The following is an 18,238-nucleotide window of genomic DNA, read 5'->3' as shown; positions in this document are numbered from 1 at the left end:
GGATTTAAAACTTGTACTTCATAAAGGATATGATGATTTTAATAGTTAATTTTCATATGAAAAGGCAAAAAAAGCATCTGAGCAATTAACAGACAATACATTTTATACCAGGGATTTACTTGTGTCCATCTATACCTTTTCTTCCAGACACTCTACTTTGTTGCCATGATGCCCCTTCTTCCCCTGGATGCTATGTGTATTTGTGGGATAGTCTGATGCAAGTTTGGGGGGGGGGGACATTTAATTATTTTTTTTTAGCATGCTATCTTAGTAAATACCTTTCCTAAGAGCTAATTCTTTTTACCTGCTGATTGTTGATGGAAGGTACATCATTGAGGGTTTAGTAGTATGCCCTATGGAATTAACCCTAGAACCTATGAGTAAAAGTTAGGGGAGTAGTTTAGAAGGGGTGCTACATAAGCACTGTAGCTAAATTGCTTTTCATAAGTATCATTTTGATAACGTGTCTCTGAAACTCACAGGCTTCCAGGGCTCTCATCTTCTAAATCAAGTATGTTCTTGAAAGTAACTTTCTTCATAACCCTGACTATTGTGTTCTCATTTTCTATCTGCTCTCATCTGGCCTTTACCTTAGCCCACGTTCCTTTATTCTACTCAGGTTTCCTTTATTATGTCCCCCCAGTGCTTGTACTTTCCTTTCTTGCAACTGAATCTTTGCTTTCAAATTGCTCACTGTTAAGAGATTGTCCTTCCTATCTGCCATACTCAATGGTGACTGTATTTTCTCAATGAAAGATTAAGGTAGGGAGATATCATGGCATAGTGTATATTGAAGTCACAGTACCTAGATTCCAATACTAGTTTTGCTTTAGGACCTTGGCTGGGTCAGCTCCCTGAACTTTAGTTTCCTTATTTCTAAAAGGGCGTTAGATTAGATGCTTCTAAAATCCAATCCAGATCTAAATCTTTGATCCTTTGGCAAAGTGTTCTGACTAAAGACATTCCTTTTGCAAAACCTCATTCAACATGTATTTTATTTTCTTGAAATCAAAATGTGAGAAAATCTTGGCTAGTTTATCCTACTAGCCCCTCAGGTTCAACACTTCTAAGGGAGGGATACTTAATTAAACCTATCCATTTTCTTTTTTTTTTTCTTTCTTTTTTTTTTTTTTGAGGCATTTGGGGTTAAGTGACTTGCCCAGGGTCACACAGCTAGTAAGTGTTAAGTGTCTGAAGCCGGATTTGAACTCAGGTCCTCCTGATTCCAGGGCTGGTGCTCTATCCACTGTGCCACCTAGCTGCCCCACCTATTCATTTTCTAAATGACACAAGGGGACATTTAGAGCTTACATGACTTGTCTGGGATTACATAGGTGGTAGTGACAGAAGAAGGTCTTGAACCTCAGGTTTTCCTGATTCTGAGACTCTATATAGATCAAGCCACTTTTCAAAAACAAGGTCCATATAAAGTATAAATAATTTTATCAGGGGGAAGAGGGAGAGGGCACTGACAACTGAGAGATTCAGGATGCACCTCTTAAAGGGCGATAGGAGTTCCAAAGAGGTGGGGGTCAGGAGGGAGATCATTCTAGGAATGGGGGCCAGGTGGCCTTTGCAAGGAAGTGCACAGAAGTGGGGGAAGGGCACACACTCCATGGGAGATTGATAGGGAAAAGTTCAGATATTTAAAGTCATTAGACCTGGGTTCAAATTACAGAACTAATACTTATTGACTGTGTAAATAGAGACAAATTCACCTCATCTCTCTGAGGAGTCTTAGATTCCTTATCTTAAGATGGAGGGATACTGATGCTCATCCCACCTACCTCACATGGTTATTGTGAAGAAAGCAGTGAAAGCACCAAAGAAATGTGAGCTATTATTATTAACCAGATGAGCTGGTACATTCTGAATATTTATATCCAGAAAATCCATCACTCATTAAACTTTCTGCTAGTGTCATGTCAGGGGGATAAGATTAGGAGTCTGGGAAAAAAGACATATAACCAACATTCCAGTATTGTTGATAAAATTTTCCAGAAGTAGAGATTTCGATTTATCATGTGAATTTTCTAAGGAATGAGTACAAAGAAAATGACCATAAATTAGTCAAAATGAATTATTTTTGTGTATTTGTTTTGATGACTTTTGTCTTCTGCTAGAGTCATCAGCATGAACCAAATGGTTCATTTATCAAATTCTAATATCAGAAGGCATCTGTTTTGCATGTGGAATAGCTTCTAGTTGGGGGTTTGGTCATAGGATTGTGAGTTTAGAGCTGGAAAAGATCTTAGAAGTCATCAGGTCTAAACCTCTCCTTTTACAGATGAGGAAACTGAGGCTTAGTGGTCATATAGTTGACAAGTAGCCAAGGAAGGGTTTGGACCCAGGTCTTTGTTACTCCAAGTTCTATATTCTATGTACTATAGATAGTATAGTATCAAAACATTGATTTAGTTTTGGGCCTTCCAGCACCCATTAAAGACTGGAACTGGAGGCTTCCTCTTTATATTGCATTTTCATATGACATTACCATCTTAAGAGCTCCAACATCCAAGGGCTGAGGGTAGGAGAGGGCATCCAAAGATGTCAACACTGTTACCCAGGCCTTGAACTCAGGCTAGCTGTTGGAAGGGATGGTGGAGGGAAAGAACTTTGTATTATCAAAGACTAGAGTATTCTTCTGTGGCACCCTGCCATTGACCTTGGTGGGACTGCTTGACACCAGCCCTTCTCAAGAACTTTCATGGAGAGGGCTAGGAGAATGATGTGGCATCTATGCTATAACCTGCTCAGGGTTAGAGGTATTCTTCACCTTCCCTACTGCCATTACCATTGACCTTGTTGCTTGCTCTGGTCCCTGCTCTCCTAAAATCCCTGTGATTCAGATTTGACACCAGACAATATAAAAATCTCTCTCCTTTTGTGTATCTCCTGGACTTTTCATCTCTATCCTTCTTAGCTCTACTCTTCCTTAGTCCCTAAACTGCTATATCCTCTTCTTTCATTGGGTCGTCTGTGACTGTAAATTATTAGGAAAGGTAATGTGTCATAGTAGATTGATGGTTTCAGAAACTGGAAGACCTGGGCACAAACCTTGCCTCTGATACCTACTAGCTCTGTGATCATAGACAAGACACTTGATTTCATTAAACCTCAGTTTTCTCACCTGTAAGATGGGTGTAATGGTAATCATTCCCTACCCTACTAGTTTGTTGTGACGCTCAACTGAGATGATGAATGCAAAGTCCTCTGCAAATCTTAAGTACTATATCAATGACAGTTATTAATATGATTAATAAATCCTTCATCCTAGATCTTTCTCTCGTACTATTTTCCACTTTCTGGTACTCAAGGGCTCATGATTTTTTCCTCCAGAAGATGTTCCTGACTACTCTCTCCATAGTTCTGATTGATTTTTCTCTCACTATCCCCTGACATTCCAGGCCAAGAGGAGAACCGGTGTACTCCTCTCTCTTGACACATTTACTCTTCCTGTCACCATTATTCAACAACTTATCTTCCTCTGAAATTCACTTTATTCTTATTAACCCCCTATCCAGATCCTTGTTGCTATCATCTAACATACTCTGGTTCCTTCTCAAGGAGTTCACTATGTGGCTCACAGTGTTTCTCTCTAACCCAACTTCTATTCTTATCCTTGAAGACTTCAATATTCATTTAATGTCCTATTAAACACCCTACCTTCCCAGTCCATGCAATTATGACAACTTCTTTATACACTCCATCATAGTCACCCATGGGGTGATCACATCTTAGACCTCATTATCCTAAACTGTGTCACTTTCATGATTTTGAACCCTGATATTCCATTCTCTGATCACAATCTCCTATCTTCATCTTTTCCTATGCCTTCTCTTAAACCCATTTCTTTCCCACACATTGACTTCCAGTCCCATGCCTTCCCATTCTCCCGGGCATTATTCTTGCTCTGGCCTCACTTTCCTACCTTCTTAGATTTGATCTTATCATTCACTAGTTCATAGATATGTACTATCCTCTGCTTCTTGAAACCTTGAACTTGACCCCTTGTCCCTATCAGCTGATCAATTTATGCTAACCCTCAAAGCTGGGAAACCCTGGCCATCTGCCTTCTCTGTTCCTACTCTTATACTATTGAATATTGCTAGAGGAAGTCAATACTACTGTATCTCCACTGCTATGTGGCGATCTCAGATTCATAAGATCTCAGAGTTGGAAGGGACCCCAGAAGCTATGTTTAATCTATACCTGAAAAATGTTTTTCCTTATAACACACATCCAAAGTGGTCATCTAAATTTTGGTAGAAGACCTACAAGGAGGGAGAAAACTCATCTCCTAAGGTAGCCTATTTCATTTTCATGTAGCTCTAATTGTTAAGGATGCTTTTAAAAATATACAACCTATATTTTCCTCCTTGCAATTTTCTAGCCTGTTTCCAGTTCTTCCCTCTCTGGGTAAATAGACAAACAAAAATAAAAACAACTAGCATCTGTATAGCACTTTTTGGTTTGCAAAGTACTTTACATATATTAACTTATTTGATCTTCACAACAACACTGGGAGATAGGTGCTATAATTATCACCATTTTACAGATGGGAAAAATGAGGCAGGCAGAAGTTAAGTGACTTGCCCAGGGTCACACAGTTAGTAAGTGTCTGAGGCTGGATTTGAACTAAAGTCTTCCTGACTCTAGATCTTCTTGACTGCTCTATCTATATACTTTCTATGCTCTTCAAATACTTGAAGATAGCTATCATGTCTTCCCTGAGACTTCTCTGGGTTAAAGATCCCCAGTTTCTTCAGTTAAGCCTTATGAACCATGAACTTCACATCTAGCATATGAACTTCCATCCCAGTTTTTTGTAGCCTAAGAATTTGATACATCTGCCACCTATGCCTTTATTGAAGTAATCGATTAAAATCATTAAACATAAAGCCAAGCAAGGATCCGTGGGCCCTCTCCTAGAGATCACATTCAGATAGAGGGCTGTGTTTACAGAGAGCACGTGGATTTGAATTCCACAACTTCCATTTTCATATGGAGAAAGATAATAACCTTAGAGAAGCCATGTAACTTGGGCCTCAGTTTCCTCATCTTTTAAATTAGAGGGCTGGACTAAATGATCCCTTGCCATTATAAGCCCATGGTCCTATAATCTCTTTCTAAGGTGACATGGAACCATCAATGATGCCTCTTTGCATCAGGTCATTTAAGTATTTCTGAGTCTGCTTAGTGCACAATCTGTTAACTCACACTTTTTTGTCTTGACCACAAGAATATTGTTTCTATGGGAAAATGTGTTTTGAGTTCTAAATAGCTAATTAACAAATGAAATTTTGGAACTCTCCATATTATTTAGTAGAAGGTATCTGCAATAGATTTCAAAGATAAAGAAATAAACAAGCAAGCAAACAAATAAATAAATGCATGTACATATACATATATACATTCATAATACATACAAATTTATATATATCTCCAGGCTTTTATCTTGGGACATTTTGCATGCCGCTTCATTTGTTGAAGGAGATAGTGCTTCCTAAACTGTGGAGAGAATGTTGATATGATGCTGAGTACCTGTGTATGGGATGGAGTTCTTGTGATACAGTCACATGTTCTACATACTCTTTGGGAGAGACACAGGGAAGAAAGAAAGACAGACTTTGGAAGCTGTAAATATGTAGGAAAAGCTGTTTCTACAGGAGTGTCCCTGATTTTTCCAGCCTGCCTCTCTGAAGACTTTGAAGAATTTCCCTTGAGTGAGATCAGATATATTCTCTCTCTCTCTCTCTCTCTCTCTCTCTCTCTCTCTCTCTCTCTCTCTCTCTCTTTCCCACCCTCCCTCCTCCCCCTATCCCTTCCTCCCTCCTCCTCTTCTGTTCTCTTCTCTTTCTCTATTTTTTTTAGCTAAGATCTCATTTTTGCTAAAAGTAAAGGGCTCATTCACTCATTTACTTTCTGGTGTATTCTAATCTGTAGAAATTCTCCAATTTGTTTTGGAATCTATTTAGAATTTTATTTTCCCAAATTATATGTAGAATACAAATTTTGACATCAATTAAAAAAACTTTGTGTTTCAAATTCTCTTCCTCCCTCCCTTCCCATCTCCTCCAAAAAACCTCAAGCAATTCAGAACAAGTTATACATGAGCAGTCATGCAAAACATTTCCATATTAGCAAGGTTATGAAAGAAAATAGACAAAAACAAAACTTCAGATAAAGGAACTAACAAAAAATTATGCTTGAATCTGTATTCAGATACCATAAGTTCTCTCTCTGTAGATGGATTGCATTTTTCATAAGACCTTCAGAATTATCTTGGATTATTACATTGCTGAAAATAACTAAGTCATTCACAGCAAACCATCTTACAATTTTGCTGTAATTTTGTATACAGGACATTTCACTTTGCATCAGCTTATGTAGGTCTATCCAGGTTTTTCTGATAGCATCCTGCTCATTGTTTTTTTTTTTTTATAGTAAACTACATTTATATAGTACTTTAAAGAGAGATTTCCTTACAATAAACCCATGAGCTTGATTATTGCAACAACAGTAATGGATAGCATTTATATAGTACCTTATACCTGACAAAGGGTTTTCTTCACAATAACCCAGCAAAGTACCATTTATGCTTCTCTGGGGTCTTGCATTTGAAGGTCAAATTTTCCATTCAGTTCAGGTCTTTTTATCATTAGTACCTGAAAGTCTTCTTTTTCATTGAAGTCCCTTTTTCCCCTCTGAAAGATTATACTAAGTTTTGCTGGGTAGGTGATTCTTGGTTGTAACCCCAATTCCTTTGCCCTCCAGAATGTCATATTCTATGCCCCCTGATACTTTAATGTAGAAGCTGCTAGATCTTGTGCTATCATGACTGTGGCTCCACAGTACTTGAATTGTTTCTTTCTGACTGCTTGCAATATTTCCTCCTTGACCTGGGAGCTCTGGAATTTGGCTGTAATATTCCCGGAAGTTTTCATTTTGGGTTCTCTTTTAGGAGGTGATTGGTGGATTCTTTCAATGTCTATTTTACCTTCTGCTACTAGAACACCAGGGTGATTTTCCCTGACAATTTCTTAGAAGATGATGTCTAAGCTCTTTTTTTGGTCATGGTTTTCAGGTAGTCCAATAATTTTCAAATTATCTCTCCTGGATCTATTTTCCAGGTCAGCAGTTTTTCCAATAAGATATTTCACAGTGCCCTCTATTTTTAAAAATTCATTTGTCCAATTTGTTTTGGTTATTTTACTTGGATAAATGGATTTACTTGCTATTCACTATTTTTTATGGTCTTTTGTGTAACTTCCCTTCAATAGGAAAAAGTTAAACAGGTGAGTGTAAGCTAAAGTTTAATAACCAGGGAAGCAGATTTTGTTTTGAACCTATCATACCTCTAAATCAGCAATATTTAAGGCAAGGGGCAAATAGACAAAATTATAGCTTGATACCCTTCTTGGAGATAAATGAGGAAAGGAGAAAGTGCCCAGCCATGTCCATTCTCCTGTTCCTTTTAAGGCAGAAATCACAGTCATTCTTAGAGAGGGACTGGGCAGATTTTATCCACAGATAAAACAGCTAGATATGAGTTCTATCAGTCATACATCTATACATTGAGACAACCTAAGTAGACATGGATATCTTACATGGGTACATACATTTTATATATAAATGGCTTTGAAATGATTTGCTGGCACATATTGCTGACATGATAATGGTCTATCACAAATATTCATAAGTTTGTCATGTGTAAGAGGGAACCTTTAACTTTACCTACTAACAAAGCAGTCCCAGAGGGGAATGGGTTGCCTTGGAAGATATCAAGTCTTCAGGTGAAGGTTGGATGACCATTTGTCAGGTTCCCAACTCATAGGGTTTTATTATGAGGAAATAATTTTACAAATCTCAAGTGCTATAAAAATATGAGTGTCCTTTTGATGGTTGTTCTCATGGTTCTCATTTTGTGTTCTGTGGAGTTTAGACACAAAGTTTTGGATTTCTCTGAATTTTAAATATTCAGCATTTCCTAGGTTTTTACTTGTCAAAGTGTCTTTTGTTTTCATTTATTTCTTATGACAACCATAAAAGTTATGTTGGGCAGGTTTTATTCTTTCAGACATACAGATACTTCAGCTTTGAGATTAAGTGGTTTGTCCCAGTTCAAATAATGTTAGTGGCAAATATGAAACTGGAACCAACATCTCCTTTGTTAGTCTTGCTGTCTGTTCATCACACTATTTTGATTTATTTCAAAAGAAGAGGACAACATAAGCCATGCAAAGCTATAAGTTGGAAGGGTAGACTGGATGACTGGATGCTCTTGATATTTGTGAAGCATAAATGCATTATTCCTGTGGGGCACAGAATTTATATGCTTCATAGTCTTTTAATTGATTAATTTTATGTGGCATAGGCTTAGTAAATCTTCTCCCTATCCCAATTGCATTCCACTGAAATCAAATGAATACTTTTCTTCATGTAATATTAGGAAAAATAGTTAGAAGGAGGAACAGAGGAATGAAGAATAAAATAGAAGTCTGAGTTGAATAAGCTAAGAATATAAGGCTCTAGAGTATTCCTTGCTGATTACTTGAAATTGATAGACCCAGATAGACTATAAAATCTGGTTTGGCTTAGTATTAAAGTTAAAATATTTGGGTTTGAAGTCAATATATTTCTAGCTATTCTTTTATGAGTGATTATGAGTATTCAATGGTCCCTGTAGGGGGTATGCAACTTCAAATGAAGGGATTTATTTGGAGTAGTGAAAAATGGAGTTTTCTTTTTGGCTGTTTCTTTGGGGAGAGAGGTTTGTTGGATAGAGAATATGGAGAGTACAGTTTTCCCTTCCACATTGCAGGGGTCAAGGGCATGGTGCCCCAGTGATCTGGAAAATCTGCATAAAATTTTTTGGCTCTCCTTCATACCAGAGAAGTCTGAATTTTTTCTTTGTCTTTTATGTGGTGTTTACAGTACCTTATTGTAAAATTTGGGTTAAGTATTTGGTTATAGGCTTGTGTCATCCGTTGGCCTTCACGTGTTTTCTGCGCCTTCTGCAAAACTCCCCCCAAATTCCCATTTAATTTCTTATGCCTGCCCTGAATATATCAGAACTGGGAGGGGGAAAGTCACCATGTGGAAGGGATAACTGCAAATAGTATTATGGCTATTACTATGTGCCCACTTTCTAGATGAGAGTCACTGCTTCTGTTCTTAAAATGTGCTTTTCTTTTTATAATGACATGTAGCTTCGATTAGGGAAGTGAAATCCAAATCTATCAAAAAAGTCCTCTTACCCTCATCCCAAGTGCTTGCTTACTTGTAGAACCAAACGCAATGTTTGAAAATCTGATCAAGCTTTCAACTTAATTCTCCAGTCATTCCTAGGCTCATGTAGTACCCCTTATAGGTGCTCCTCTAATCCAATCAGTATTGCTATTTGACAAATAGAAGTAGTACATTTTTGCAACATGACATGCAAGGAGGTAGAATTTCAATGAATGCAGAATTTCAGTTGTAAAGGATTTATTTATCACAAAGTTTCATTTACTCTGACTTTAACAATCTCTCCCTCTCTCCCTCTCCCACCCTCCCTCCCTCCCTCTCTCTCTCTCTCCCCTACATTCATAGTTAACAAATTGTTATGAATGATGAAACCATGATGGTTAAACTAGTCTGAATGTACTTAATTGATTGAACTATGACTTCGGTATTGGCTTTGATGGAATACCCAAGAAAATTTGGACCATATTGCCTCACCACTCCCTTCCCTCTTTCTAGGCAGGGCTTTGTTCTGAATTTGTCAAAACTTTCTGCTGAGTGGGTTTAATACTTAAGTAAGTGAGAATATGAATCATGTAGTTAAAGGGCTAGAGGCCAAGGGGATTCTGAAGCAGAAACAGGGTCAAGACCAAGATAAAAAACATTATCAGAGTCCAATCCTTCATTTTAAAGGTGAGGAATTTGAGGTCCAGGGAGATCTAATAGCTTGCCTAACATCACATAAGTAATTAGTAGAAGAACTCATATTTGAACCTTAATGCTCTGGCCCCAAATCTAGTATACTTTTCCACTTTAAGGACAGCTTAGATATTGTCTTGGTTGCTAGGTACAAGCAGAAGTTGTATATGTATAACTTATGTTGACTTACTGACACAATAAGGGGCAATGCAGTAAAAATAAAAAAAAGTCTGGATTGGAACAAAAAAGTTTTTACATCATACATCTTTGATAAAATTCTGACATTAAGTATCTAAGGAATTAATACAAACCTATACTACTAATCCATTCCCCAATCAGACATGGAGTCAAAAGAAATGAATAGTTTTTAAAGGAGAAAATATAGCAACCTTCTCAGAAATCACCGCAAATCTCTAATAATCAGAGAAATGCAGATAAAAGCTACTCTGAGGCATTACTTCCCAGTTAACACATTGGTAAAGATGATAAGTTGGAAAAAATTAATGTTATAGGGTCTCTGGGAGGGTAAATACTTTAATTAATTAGTGTAGTAGCTGTGAATTGCACTAACTGTACTAGAAGATAATTTGGAATTAAGCAAAAAAAAAAAAAAGAAAAAAGAAAAAAAAAAGAGGATCCAGCAATCCCACAACTAGTTTTATCCTCCAAAGAGATCAACAATAAAAAGAAAGGACTCATATGTACCAGAATATTCCTAGCAGCCCTATTTGTAATATTGAAATGTTGGAAATATTATTTAACCAATTACTGGGGAATGACTGAACAAATTGTAACTGATTAATATAATGGAATGTTATTGCACTGTAAGGAATGGACAACATTGGTTTCAAATCATGAAATTTACAGCACATATCCTTCTTTGCTGTTAGCAAATGGTATATTTACAAAATGAAAAGTAACATGTACTGTGAGTTGTATGTAATCCCTCTATTAGGAAGTTTTTCATAACTGTTTTCATGGGAAAATACCACAGAGGGGAGAAATCTGGGAAGTCACTGATATGTTAAAATAAAATATATCAATGAAAATAAAATAAAATATCAAGTAAGAGGCTCCAATATTTTTCACAGGAAAAAGAAACAAATGATCTTTAGTCTCATGTAGTACTGTGTAGCAGAAAGAGAACAGGACAGTGCCTAGTATACCATGGGTACTTAATGTATGTTTATTGAATTGACTCAAATTGGTAGGGCTTCAGATGTCAACTGAAGTGATTTGAATTGAGTTCTGGGTTTAGCTTTGTTACCACTAGTTGCATAAGTAGTTTCAGTTTCCTTATCTGCAGAATGAAGGGGTTGGACTATGTGCATTCTAAAATCTCCTAGCTATAAAATTTTATTACTTAAAATATATTTGCAGAGATGACCAATCCCCACATCAAGTTTGATGAGTTATTAAAAGAGTAGACTTAGTCAATTTTCTATATTGTCAATTCCTGCCCTTCATGGTTCTACTCTAATTTATACTTTGACTTGTGAATCCTTATTGAGGAACTGGTGTTATTTTGTTTGAAAATTTTTCTTCTTTCCACTCTTTTATTTACTCCAAATGTCTTCTCCTTTCCCCACCTCCAATTTGCAGTACTGAATCATCAACTCCTGTTACATCTTATGATACTTCAACATTAAGAGGTATGTTTTCACTTTTCTTTTTTTAATGATTAATGCTTTGTCAACCTGCAAAGAAGGACAAAATTCTAACGTTTAAGCCCACCATTTGAAAACTTTTAACCAATTTTCTCTTCTTCATATAAGATATAGGAATAGGTTTTTTTCATCAGTATTTTTTATTAGTCATAATTATTCATTGTTAGAGTCTTGAACTCATAGGACAGGGGCAGGGAGTTTGCAAACAAACTTTCAGAGTATATACTGGAAAAAAAAATCGACCATGATCTTGGCAAGAGGCTACCTGTATTTTCAGAGGATCAGCTTAGCTAATTATGGAAGGCTCATGGCCAGACACTTGGTGCTGAATTCTTTGGCCATGGGGACTCATAAAAAAAGAAAACTGAAGGACATGCCTCTTTCTTTGGAGGCAGAGTGACAATAAAAACGGCACTAGAATTGGGATCAGAGGACTAGGATTTGAATCCTAGATCTGCCCATTTCTATTTTTGTGACCTTGGACGAAGCATGTAACCTTATCTCAGCCTCTTGTTTCTTCATCTGTAAGGTGAGGAGGCCAGATCTAATGACTTCCAAGTCCCCTTCCAATTCTAGACCTGGGACCTTGGGATCCCTTCTGATTCTGAAATGGTGGTGACAGAGGGGCTGAAAAGGGAACAGAGTGTGCTAACATCCAAATGGATGAGAACGTAGGCCCATTTGAGTTTTTGTTGTTTGCCCTTGGATCTTGAAGAGGACCATGACATCCGGGTGATGTTGTGACTTGCATAGGATTTAAGTGAGGGAGGGTTGCACAAGGTCACCAATCTCACTATCTCCTCCAGAGCTATCTGTGTCCAGTGGCAAGATAGATATCAGGATGACCAGATATGGTCTTGGATGTTTAAGGCAATTGGGGTTAAGTGACTTGCCCAGGGTCACAAAGCTAGTAAGTGTCTGAGATGAAATTTGAACTCAGGTCCTCCCAACATCAGTGCTAGTGCTCTATTCATTGTGCCACCTAGCTTCTCAGGCCCATTGGAGTATTTGTGCTGAATCCAAATAATCCATGGGAATGGTCTGTCAGCATTCAGTCAATAGTCAAGTATTTACATGTACTTACTGTGCATCAGGCACTGTGGTAAATGCTGGAGATACAATCAAAGCAAAAAGAAAGGCAGATTGTGAAGTCACTTCCTTTATTTTATGCTCTGAATTTAGCCTTAGTCTGTTAAAGGTTTAGATTTAGGTAATACCATTGAACACAGTTTCATTTGTCTCCATAGATGCTGCAGCCAGTGTATCATCCCCCAGGGTGGTTTCCTTTCAAGGTTCCTTAGACAGCATCTCAGAGACACCGGATGACAGTGTAAGTGATCTCATGTTTGTTCATTACGTGTCCCTCCCTGAGCCCAGGGCTCTGGAAGAGTTTTAGTTTGGAACCTAATTATAACAGGGTTCTGTGTGATTAGATTTCCATCCCCTTCCCCCTTTTTTGAGGCTATGTCTTCTCTCTGTCTCATCTAAACTGGAAATGCAGCAGCCAGTCATGACCCACCCCAATTCCAATAGTGATTGGCATGAAGCTTTAACCTACTCCATTTCCCCCCATCCTGGGTCAGTTGTCCCCTCCTCAGGCTGCCAGGGCACTTTAATTCAGATAAGACAGTGTAGACACCCAATCAGCTTTAACCCTATCGTAGCTCAAAACTCCTTAACTTGTGACCCACCAGCAATAAGGGGACTATGGACATGGGCCACCACACCAGACTGCTAGCTTACTCTTTATTCTAATCAAATAATGTTGCTAGTGGCAGCTGGGTGGCTGGATTTGGGAGTCAAGAAAGCCTGATTTCAAATCCTCCTTCGGGCAACTGCTGAATGTATGACCCTGGGCAAGTCCCTTGATCTTTAAGCCTAAGTTTCTTCATCTGTAAAACAGGGATGATAATAATAGCATAGTGGTTGTGAAGATCAAATGAGATAACATATAAAGTGCTTTGTAAACCTTAAAGTGCTATATAAATGTCACCTACAATTATTAATTGATTTCAATTCACTATTAAAATTGTTATCTGCCTACGATCATGATTTTTGTTACTATTTGCCTGGAATTCTTAGAACATCTAAGGCTGTGCTAGAGATATTTCCAGTTGTTAAAACTTCAGTATGGGCATTTACATCTCCAAATCAGGGCTCGATTTATTGTTTTATTGAATATCTAGACTGAAGAAAATGATGGAGGAAATGCTAATAATGCTGATTAAACTTAAAAGTGAGTTCTGCATTTTCTGAGAGCTGGATGTTAAACATTTCCCAGAATATCCCTGGCCATTCTGAAGAATCTAACATTTCCTTGTATCTTCCTGCTTCCCAAAGGTAGACACCATTCACGGTTCTCATTCACTCCCCTTTTTTGGTTTGCTACTCTCACCTCTGTTTGGGGCTAATATATGTATGTATATATATGTATATGTGTCCATATCTGTGTCCATATTTATATTTATTTATATTTATATGATCAGAGAGAGAGAAAATGAAAGTTCTTTCCCATGTTTTTGTTATACCATTTCCCTTCGGCAGTTCTGATTGTCCATATTTTGAAACCACTTTAGTTTCTTTGTGTTACCAAAGAGTGTGGCAGTGGTAGCATTCCCCACTCCCCCACCATCCCCCATCTCCACTCTCTCTTCTCTGCCAGCATTTCCCCAGCTAGTTATTAATCATAGCCACAGAGTTCAGGAAAGAAGGGTCCCTCCCTCCCCAGTGAAATGTCTGGGCTGACGCTTAACTCGTTGGACCGCTGCCCAAGGCACAAGTGGCTCTCTACCCTGGCTTTCTTCCTTGGCTTTTCCCTTTTTCTTCTCTTATTTTTTTTTCTTTTTGAGAGAACACAGGAGATTTGCTCTTCCTATTTTCCTTTCCCCTTAGAATGTGAGGAAAACACTTGTCTGTGAACAGGTAGAACATTTCTCAATTTTCACAATGTGTCTGAATATTGTTACTTCCTTCACATTCTCCCTCTGCCTCTGATTACTTTTTTTGCGTATACTTATGCTGTTTCCCTTTTCAAGAAATCTCATTAGGTATGCTTCTAATATTTGAATCATTATACAATTATTTATATTTTATTGTCTTTTTCTTGGAGACCCAACTAATTGTATCTTTTTGACTGGATCTGCTAGTTACCCCTTTTCTTTAATTCATGTGTTCTTTCCTTTCTTTTTCCATGTTCCCTCCATCCTTCCTCCTCAATCATCTTTTTTTTTTTTTTTGCAGGGCAATGGGGGGTTAAGTGACTTGCCCAGGGTCACACAGCTAGTCAGTGTCAAGTGTCTGAGGCTGCATTTGAACTCAGGTACTCCTGAATCCAGGGCCGGTGCTTTATCCACTGTGCCACCTAGCTGCCCCTCAATCATCTTTCACAGTCCTAGCCAGGGTCTACTAGTAAGGCTATCCCAATACATTCGGAGTCTCAAACCATTATCTCCTGGAAAAGAAAAGATAGGGTAAAGAGAATTTTGCCACTTCTCCTTTCTATTAAAACACTGCATTAAGTAATATTCTGGGGCAGCTAGGTGGCACAGTGAATAGAGTAGGCTTAGAGTCAGGAGGACTTGAGTTCATATGTGATCTTAGATACTTAGTAGCTGTATGATCCTGGGCAAATAACTTCATCCTGTTTGCCTCAGCTTCCCCACCTGTAAAATGAGCCAGAGAAGGAAATGGTAAATCACTCCAGTATCTTTGCCAACAAAATCCCAAATGGGGTCACTAAGAGTTGGACATAACTGAAATGACTGAACAACAAAGCAAAAGAACAAGTAATGCTCTAGTCTTCATTACTATTGTTTCTAACCATTTGAAAAAACTAAGTGAGGAATGCAATCTTCTGTGCCAAGGGAAGATAATAGGAAAGAGCCTGGCACAAAAATAATATTAAGGGAGATATAGATGCCCATTAGTTCACAGAATAAAGCCAAGGAGACAGCCTACTGATATAATAGCAGAAGTGAATGGACCAGAATAATGTTCTCTAAAGTTTTAGACAAAATAAAGTAGTTTAGCAGTCACATCCTGAAGTTTTTTGGGAGAGAAGCTAAGTTTGGATAAGGCGTCCCTCAGTAGGGTTAAAGAAGTTGTTTGGTGAGGGCAGAACATAGATTCTGGGACTGATGGCAGAAGAGGGGGCAAGTGGAAAAAAAAAAGATTTGGATTATGTTTGTTTTCAGCTGAGATGGAGATTTAATGCTTCATGGCATCAAATGCTTTCATAGCATTTTTGAATTCCAAGATAGAAAACCCTTCTCTGAATCTTTCTGTAAATTGCTCAAGCCAGATCAACTTGTCCTGGAGGTTTAGGGAGGGGTGCATAGGGTTGGAAGGTCTTAATCTATCTGAACTTGTTGGCTTGTTCTTCAGCTATGTTCTTATCCACAGGGACTTCTTTTTTGCCATCTTCTTCACCATGGAAAGTATTTAACTGTTGACTTTTCCCCCCTAAAAATGGAATTTCTGGTTTAGTCCCATATAAAATACTCTGTGAAAAATACTCGTGCTGTGAAAGATCAGCAATGCAGGCTATCTACTCACTAAGTGGTTCTTAATTTGAGACCCATGGATAGATTTCAGGATGTCTGTGACCTTGGAAGAGAAAAAAAAATCTTCATTTTTACTAACTTGCAACTGAAATTTGTCATGTCCTTAAATTATTTAAAAATATTACCCTGAGAAGGGATCCATAAGCTTCATTAGACAGCCAAAAGCCTAGGACACAGAAAAGGTTGAGTCCTTGTGCTTTAAGTTTTTAGTGACCATGAATGTTGTTGGACTTGACCAAAGATGTAGGTAATGATGTGGGATGGATTTAGGGTCAAACTGATCATGAGTCATCCCAAAAGAATTACAAGACTCAGTGACTCAGTTTCCCAAGTTTTATTGCAATACTGTGAATGAACACAGGGAGAGAACCAGAAAAATGGAAAGTTATATCTAGAATAAGGACATATAGAAAGTTATATTTATAATATAGATAAATTGATTATCAGTCTCATTATAATAATCTCCACCTTAGGGAAGTACAGTGGAGGGCCTATCCTAATTTGGACTTCCTGGGGTCCTAAGTCAATCCCCAAGGCAGATACCTTTTTCTGCTGAGGTGTTTTTTTGGGGGTTTACATATCATAAGGTGAATCTGGGGACAAATCTGGCCTTTTCTGAACATGTCACTTTTTGATTCCCATGTTCACTTTTCAAAATATCTTCATTTATCAGTTTGAATTTCTATACTCTGTCAGTATACCATTGTTATTGTTAAAGTCTTTATGACCTGCCTCTGTATGTTCTTGTTATGGGTACTGATTAATGTGGATAGGGAGAAACTATGCTTTGACTTTTTTCCCAAATCTTAAGTTATCCATTAACTGGGGTCTGAATCCCTCTTAGAGCTCATATCTGAATTAAAGCTTGGGTCTTAGGTTTTTCTGTTAACCCCTTTTTTGCCTCCTACATCAGTATATCTTACTACTTTTTAGCAAAATAATTGTCAGACCCATTGCTATAAGGATCATACAGCAAGTAAATCATGTAATAGTTTGTTTTGGGGGACATTTACTTAGATGGACATACTATTTACAATTGGTATGGATAGAAGATTTGATTTTATAGGCTCAAAACACATAAAAATGAAAGGAACTTTCAAAATAATTTTTATTCTTCTTCAAATACTTTGATTCCACATAAATAAGAGGTTCTTTAATAAGAGAATTGCATTAAAATACCAATTAGGCATTATGGTCTAGTGGATAGAGAACTGGTCTTGAAGCCATCAAGAGCTTGGTTCAAGTCCTGCCTTTCATGCATATTTACTTCTGATACATATTCACTTCTCAGTACTTTCAGGGAATCTCTATCAGGTGCTAACAGGAAATTTTCTCACCTGAGAGTTTTCTGTAACAATGAAATAAGAGATTCAGTCTCTATCCTTTATGAGGCTCATTATATTTGAGCATGAGACTACTCTTCTGGAGTGGAAGTATGGAATAGTGGAGAGATCATTGGACCAAGAGTCAGAAGGCTTGGATTTAAATATATGCTACTTAATTAGTTGTGTGACCTTTGGACAAGTCACTTAACCTTGAACATTTAACTTTTCTGAACCTCAGTTTCCTCAAACAAAAAACGGGTCTAATAGTATTTTTATTTGCTGTTCTACAAGATAATTGTGAGGATTGCATGACAAATGTATGTGAAAATCCTTTGTAGTTGTAGAAATCTGTATGAATATCAATGATTGTTATTGTTGCTATAAATTAACATCATTTACGAGGTACATTTCTGAGCTAGTCATGGTGACCTATCTCTACCTCTTAAAAATGGACAATTTACATAGCAACAGTTCTGTAATTTAGATGAGCCAGAGAATGAAGTCTTTTTGATCAATAAATTACAAATTCCCTCACTTCTCTGTGTCTTGGTTTCTCTATTTGCAAAAGGGAAATAATATCTATCATGTAGCCCAGGTGACAATATTTATGGTGTACCTTGAGATCTTCAGAGGAGAGACATTATAGACATATACACCTAGTAAGTATTGGCCGTGAGCACTGGGCTGAGGAGATCAAAAACCCAGATATGAATTCCAGATCTACCACTATGTATATGACCAAATGCAAGTTACTTTGCCT

General features: G+C 37.6%; 1 protein-coding gene across 1 annotated transcript in view; it reads left to right on the top strand.

The window, feature by feature from the left end:
- IMPG2 (interphotoreceptor matrix proteoglycan 2) overlaps window positions 1-18,238 on the top strand; it is a 123,457-nt gene that overhangs the window by 48,764 nt on the left and 56,455 nt on the right. The window contains exons 6-7 of the mRNA XM_043997793.1: window positions 11,527-11,576; window positions 12,839-12,921. Of these exons, the coding sequence (XP_043853728.1) occupies window positions 11,527-11,576; window positions 12,839-12,921 (133 nt within the window). The remainder of the gene's footprint in view (window positions 1-11,526; window positions 11,577-12,838; window positions 12,922-18,238) is intronic.

Source organism: Dromiciops gliroides, chromosome 3, assembly GCF_019393635.1.
Source record: "Dromiciops gliroides isolate mDroGli1 chromosome 3, mDroGli1.pri, whole genome shotgun sequence".
NCBI lineage: Eukaryota > Metazoa > Chordata > Mammalia > Microbiotheria > Microbiotheriidae > Dromiciops > Dromiciops gliroides.
This window is presented reverse-complemented; position numbering and strand designations above follow the sequence as displayed.